This window comes from Pteropus vampyrus, unplaced genomic scaffold (genome assembly GCF_000151845.1).
Source record: "Pteropus vampyrus isolate Shadow unplaced genomic scaffold, Pvam_2.0 Scaffold642, whole genome shotgun sequence".
Lineage (NCBI taxonomy): Eukaryota > Metazoa > Chordata > Mammalia > Chiroptera > Pteropodidae > Pteropus > Pteropus vampyrus.
This window is the reverse complement of record NW_011889423.1, coordinates 82,728-90,299: the sequence shown is the minus strand read 5'-3', so window position 1 is coordinate 90,299 and position 7,572 is coordinate 82,728. Positions and strand designations below refer to the sequence as shown.

The window sequence follows — 7,572 nt, the reverse complement described above, 5'->3', positions numbered from 1 at the left end:
TACTCAATTTGCTACTGAGTAATTGCTCACATATTCAGGGCAATATTAAAAATATCTTTTTCTTTGCAGTATGAAGTTAGATGGTTCTTCAGATTAAAGATGGACGCTGACTTTTTTCACCAGAAATGGTTTATAGCATCAACTTGCAAAAATGTAAGAGGCAGCAGAAGAAAGAATAAAATGTTTTACCATTCTTAGATTCTTTGCTAGATTGTAAACTCCATGAAGCAGGGCAACTTCCTTATCCTTAATGCTTGGCCCAGATTAGATACTCAGAAAATATTTGAAGTGATTTAAAATCTCTACTGATTTTATTTTATAAGTTCCTGGAAAATGGCAACCATTTTAATGAGATTTCAACAAAACATTTGCATGGAATAACTGGGACTTAAATTGTGACTATGATGTAAAATGTATCTATAGGTACATTAAACTATCTGGGTACTAATGAGTCTACTTAAAATTCTTTATCTGTTTATGATATTTGATCCTTTAAGAGGCAATAAAGAATGGCTGTAAAAACAACTTATGTATGTGAGGAACAGATGAATAAAAGCTTACTGATATTTATTAGGAAATCTTTTATTATGAACATTTTATGGCCTTATTGGACATTTATCATTGGTTTAAATTGCACATACCACTCGACTATGGTTAAAAAGACATTTTTGCTTTATATTTAATGTTGAAATATTCTCAGTTGTTTTGGCTAAATTATACTACAGGGAATTTTTTGCCCTATAGATTGTACTTATATCCGTGAGGGTACATTTAACATGCAAAGGGTGTAAAATAAATATCTAAATATTGGACGTTTGGTATACTTAACTGTGTTTGGAATGAAATTTAATACTCATGCTTATATCAGAATCACACAAATGGTATGCAATTATAATAACTTCTGTTAGAATATGAAACCTATTCTTTAAGATTATTCTACTAAAGTATAAACTTAGTTTTAGAGTATATGATGCTAACAGTCTAAGATTTAAAGATAATGGGAGGGAAAATTCTCTGAAACTCTTAGAGAAATGTGGTGCATAAATACTCATAATATAGCTGATAAGATACTTAGGATATCTATATAAGATCAAAATCAAACTTTCTGGTAAAAATATTTTTGAAAGGTGAAAGTAACCTCTAATGAAAGGGTATAAGTGATGTGTAAGCACAAATTGTGCTGTCAGTTTATCCAGACTCCACATATTAGGAAGAATGGATTAAAGATCATAAATGAAAAGGAGAGATTTAAACATATAGAAAAGCAGAGAATATGCCATTGGAGTAGACATAAGCACAAAAAGGAAAGACTGATAAATTTATGTACAGTAAAATTCAAACATGTTTGTATGTCATGTAACTAACTAGCAAAGGACTCCATATAAATCAAGGAAATGATCAAAGGATATGAATGGTCAGTTCACAGATGAACCTTGAATAGTCATTCACGAGAAAAGATGCTTAATCTCACTAGGAATCAAAGAATTCCACATTAAAAACAACATTGAGATACCATTTCACTATCATCAGATGGGCAAAAATAAAACAACAAAAAACCCTGACATTTTCACATGTTGCTGGGTCTGGAACAATGGGCTCATCTTTGCTGGTGGCATTAAAATTTAAGTTATACTTTGGACAGTGGTTTGGTAAGAAGTAGTTTACGTGAAGATGCTTATACACTAATGCAATCTCTGGGTATTATATCCTACAGGAATTCTTGGCATGTGTACTCAAGGAGACATGTACAGAAAGTTCATTACAGTATTGTTTTTAATTGTAAAACCTGGGAACCAATGTGATTAGAAAATGGATAAATTGTGGTATATTTGTAGTATTTGGTTATTAAAATGAAAGAATACAAAGTATGTTTATTAACTACATCTTAAAAGCAATGAGTTAAAATGACCAAGGTATATGTGCTATAAGATTTAGTAGTTTTAGAACATGTAAAACAAAGACTTGTATAAAAGTTTAAAAGCATGTATGAAAATGATAAATACCAAAATTTGGCTTGTTTACCTCAGGAGAGGTAGGAGGAAAATGGGATTGAGGTGTGCACAGGGGAGGCATTAATTGTATCTGTAATGTGTTACTTCATTAAAAAATATCACATGAGAAAGCGTTGGGTTTATTAAAACTGAATGATGGTCATTCACATTTTTGATACGCTTGATATTTAATAACCAATATTTTAAAAAGATTTTTTTGGTGGATGAGTCTCTGTTTCTCAGTATTGATTGATTTCAGTAGTCTCATCTCCAGGACCACCCTAGGAACAACCCAGTGAAGGGTTTGTCTATGCCACGAGAACAAGATAATGACACGAAGAAGCAGGTTAATTCCTGGTGGTCCAGGCTACTGGGACAGTAAGACTTTGTAGCTCCCCTCATATATAGCCAAATGGGTTGGAAACTGATTTAGAGAGAAAATGGTGTGGGAAATACTAGGTTTGGGGAATCAAAAGGATGATCTTAATGAGGAAGCAGGAAGGGATCATATTGCAGAACAAAGGTAACTTGGCTAGGATCACAATCTTAGGTTCTTGTGCTGGTGGAAATTGAATGCTTTGTGTTTTATGACTTTAAATGACATTGTACCCTTTTATTGTACTTTATACATTTGGCATAGTCAAAACCAGAAAATGCACAAAAGACTCAGATAGCCAAAATACGTTAGGGATTACATGTTTAGACACGAACTTCCAATTTTTCTGAATCCAATTCGTACCACTAGAATTAAGTTACAGCTCTAAATTCTCAGAAGATAGACATTTTAAAAAATGTATACAAAAGGCCAGGATGACCCTTTCTAATTACTGTGAACGAGTTGTAAATAGACAAACTAGCAGAAAGTTGTTTCATTAGGATAGGTTTTTGTTTGAAGGAGAAAGGCTTAGTGTTACAGATTCACAACCCATAAACGGTTTGCAGGGCTTGGTGTGCATTGTGTTGCTGACTCATTGGATTCTGTCAAAAATTCAACTGTGTCCCATCATCTGGAAACCTGGTTACAAAAGGCAGCATTAAGGCTTACATCCCAAGGACCCCTCAAGCTCTCAACTTAATTTCTAATATGAATTCTAATAGGCTCATAGATACCGAGCAAAAAACCATATAATTGTTATAGAACAGAAAAGAAAGTGACAGGTAACAGCATTAGAGTCAAATGGGTACAAACATTTAATCTATCACAAGCAAGTCCGAGAGAACACAGGCAGATCACCTCAAAAAAGCTGTGGCCTGATCCTATTGCTTCATTTCAAGCACTGTTCACATGCATTGTTGTAAGGCAGGCTGTTATGGAAGGTTCTATTTTCTTTAAACCTATAGAGAATGTATAAAAGCTGGAAAGATGCCATTTCGAGGTGGAGAAAAAAAATGGCGGAATCTGCCTCAACATGGAAGTGATAGCTGTCCAACTATAGGCATCACACAATTCCAGAGAATTTTTCCTGAAACTAGAGAGCCTCTGCTGGCCCAGCGGGTACTCCGCACACTTTCCCTGGACAAAGACTTGCATGTATTCATGTTACCTTCTCAACTGCCCCCCTCTACTATTCCTTTCAGAAGACCTCAAATGTTATCCCCATTTAAACTAGGCTGGTACTCTTACGCTAGTCGAAGGCAGTAAAGGACAAATATGGTAGTATCTGCGGGGCTCTCAAGTGGGAAACCTACACCAGGTTCAGCGGCATTCGCTCACTCACTGCGACTGAGACGCGCCTGCCCGACGCGGGGGCAGCCGGCGGCTCCCAGCATCCTGAGCGGCCGGCACCCGACAGGCTCCGGGGTGGCTCTTCGCGTGCGCTCTCTGACGTATTGGCGACGTGCACAGCGAATCCATACTCGTGGTGGAGTGGCCGAGGCAACGGTTCTTTCCCGCGCTTTTTCTTGGTGCCTCAGGTTAGGTATTTCATTAGTATTACTGCTGTTTTTTCTGTCAAGCGCAGAAGGCAGGCTGAGGATTTCAGAGCGAAGTTTCTGTGAGTCTCACTCTCAAAAACTCGGCCCTCAATAACTCGGACAGCTCGCTAAATTGACTCTTTCTCTCACCTCGTGGAAAATTTGGAATTAGGTGCACCTATCGCTCTAAGTGTCTCAGCTTCAAAACTCTCCCCGGGTCAGCTTCCTCTATGCCCATTAATTACTCTGCTGGAGGTAAAATAGACCTCATAATTCCTGCTGCAGGTGCTATATACCCGTGGAGACATTTGGGATAAAGGTGTCAGAGTGTGCTTGTCGACCCCTATGACCAAGGCCACATTCTGACGCAATTTGTCAGTGATAAATGTGAACATTTTTTTCTTGGTATTTAATTGGTGTGTCACGTTTTTTTTTAAAAACAATATATGACTTGTTGGTATTTTGATATATCCAGACCAAACTCGGTATGGGTTAATGAAATTCCAGTGACAATGGACACTATATTGAAAAGTAACCAAAGGGTGTTTAGTTTTACAAATGTTTTAAATAGAAGCAGAGCATTGAATAATATTTATATTAACTGGTGAATTGTTGATCTGATGATTAAGAAATCTACTTTTATACAGATTTTCAGGCTCCATAACGGTCAATTACTTGGATGAATTAGGTTAGTTTCCATTTAATACTATTAGGTTAGTACTCTTTTAGTCAACACAAGTAAAGAATTTGAGAAATCAGCATACATGAAAAACTTTAAAATACTTTGCTCTAAATAATGGCTAAAGTCAGTGCCTGGACTTTTATATTTGCCAAGTGTGAGAAGTAATACTAAAATATAGGAAACTATGAATGGGTAATAAATATAGGTTTTTTTTTTAGGTATTTTAAGGAATGGTAAAAAGCACTAGTTTAATTTTTATTTGTACTTTGTAAATGTTACTAAACATTTTTTCCTCATGTACATATTTTTGATTTTAGTAACATTTGGAACCACCTATGTTTTTAACTTTTTTCTTAAAAATTTTTTTCAAGGCCTTTGTAGTGGTTTGCACAAAGGAGCACAATTAATATTGTTGAGTAACTGAAATCAATATAATAATAAAATAAAAATAAATTATAATAAATTAATAAATTATAGTAAATTAAAATAAATTATATAAAACAATGAATGTCTATTATTTTATCATAAAATGAAAACATGCTTTGTTTATTTGTTATTTATTTCATTTTCACTGCAATTTCACTTATTTGACCTTTTCACTTATCCCTTATTAGAATTCTTTTCAGCATCTAGAGACCTCACTATCATGTCTTTGTGTGAAGACATGCTGCTTTGCAATTATCGAAAATGTCGCATCAGACTCTCTGGTTATGCGTGGGTCACTGCTTGCTCTCACATTTTCTGTGATCAGCATGGCAGCGGTGAGTTTAGTCGTTCACCAGCTATCTGCCCTGCCTGCAACAGTACTCTTTCTGGAAAGCTAGATATTGTTCGAACAGAACTCAGTCCATCAGAGGAATATAAAGCCATGGTACTGGCAGGACTTCGACCAGAGATTGTGTTGGACATTAGCTCCCGAGCACTGGCCTTCTGGACATACCAGGTTAGTGCTTAGGCTAGCTTAGGAGAGTCTGATTTGAGGCATATGTGAAAGTTTCTGATGTTTTTCATTTATTGTATTTATGTTTATTTTTTATGAATATATGGAATTTTTAATAATTTTCTTCAAAAGTAATGTTTATTGTTGAAAATCTAAAAGGAAGGAAATTAAAAAACTCATAATTCTGTCATTCAGGGATAACCGTTGTTGATATTTTGTGTACTACTAGACTATTTCTGTGCATAAATATGTATTTTCTATATATAAGTATATATTTTTGTCTTTACGAAAATAGGATAATAGCACACATACTGTTTTTGTGGCCAGTTAAAGTTGACAATATGTTATGCCTATTATGAATATTTAATTAAATATTTTTACATTAAGTGTTCTATAATCATAATTTTAATGGTGGCATTATATAACATTTCCAAGTTATAAAAAATGCCATATGAGCATGCTTATCATCAAATTCACGTCCTTAATTATTTGCTAAGATTAAATTCCTGAAAGTGGATAAATACATTTCAGTGTTTTTAAAATTGCAGTATTTTAAAATTGCCCTCCAGTTAGGCCATATCAATGTGTGTTCCCTTAAGAAGTATATGAGAGTGCTTGGTTCTCCACATTTCCTACTCACCAATTAGATGTGAGTAAAATAAAATCTCATAACTCTTTAAATACGCATTTCTTGGATGACTTAGATGGACATATGTAGTGTATTTTTTTCCATGTATTTTTCTTTCATAAGTTGCTTTTCACTTGGCTTATTTCAATTGCTGTAGTTTTTTTCCTACTGATTTATAAGAATTCTCTATATATACTTAACTCAGACGTTGTAAGAAATTTTGCTTTTTCACTTATCTTTTATTAGTTTTCATTGCTTTTTTTGACATAAAGAATTTGAACATTTTTGTATGTTTTATGTATTCATAATTTCATTGATTATACTGTATCATAAATTTTCCTCGGTTATTAAAAAATGCTGTTACAGTGCTATTAAAAATGCTATTAAAAATTTTATCAAATTCATATCCATAACTACTTCTCTTTTTGATTTCTGCCTTTGGTGCCTCCTTAGAAAAAACTTCCTGTGGAGAACTTTAGTCATATTCTTGAGTATATTCTTATGTCTTGCACTTACATTTATAATAATGCTTCTTAAAGGTTTTATTTGTCATGTGTCAAATAAATGTTTGCATTATTTTTTCTGGGTAAGGTTTTACATACTCCTGTATTATCTTGTACTTACTTTTATTTTATTATCGATGTCATATGATTACCTACATACTTGTACATCTCCTCTATTTGAGAAAGTTTTTTTAGGTCCAGTTTGGATTCCTTCATATCTCTGGGTCCTCAGTGACCATCATAGTTTCTGGTCTTAAGTCTCAGTAAATTATTGAATGAATGGACAAACACTGTATATTAAATAGATTTCTATTTGGATGAAACCAATGAATTAATTAGTAAGGTAGCCAGAAATGAAATTTTCTTTACTTCATTTATTAATTTTTTTCCTATTTAGTCATGTGACGTATATTTTTTGAGTATCAGGAAACATTTATATTTCATGTACCTTCTTAGGTGCTAGGTATACAATAATGAACAAAACACATGAACTTCAAGGAGGCTACAGTTTAGTGGTGCTAAAGGTTAAAAAAAAACTCAGACATTTACAATATATTTTTAATACCTGTAATGATAAGGGAAATACAGAGTGCTGTGAGACCATGTAGTAGGGACAGGTAACCCAGACTAGGTGAAGTTACATCAAACTGTATAGAATAGGCAAATTAAAAATGTTTAAAAGAGAAAAGGAGAGTCCTCATATTTCACTTTCAGTCAATATTTAAAAGACAGTGAATCCGAAGATAAGCCATGATTGGTTTCTGTGTTTAGTAAGTTGTCTTTGGCTGTGTTTAGTGGCTTAACCAACAAATTTAATGGCTTAAAACAACACGCATTTATTATTTCAGTTTCTGTGGCTCAAGAGTCCAGGAATGGACTCTGCTTAACGTCTCACAAGGCTGCAATCAAGGTGT

General features: G+C 34.0%; 1 protein-coding gene across 2 annotated transcripts in view; it reads left to right on the top strand.

Moving 5' to 3' along the window:
* The window catches only part of CCNB1IP1 (cyclin B1 interacting protein 1), a 24,467-nt gene that overhangs the window by 11,511 nt on the left and 5,384 nt on the right, over positions 1 to 7,572 (top strand). The window contains exon 1 of one of the 2 annotated variants that reach the window (XM_011385014.2): positions 5,092 to 5,530. The exons of the other annotated variant lie outside the window; for it this stretch is intronic. Within the exon in view, the coding sequence (XP_011383316.2) occupies positions 5,117 to 5,530 (414 nt within the window). The 5' untranslated portion in view covers positions 5,092 to 5,116. Of the gene's footprint in view, positions 1 to 5,091; positions 5,531 to 7,572 lie in introns of those variants that run through there. 2 annotated transcript variants of the gene reach the window in all.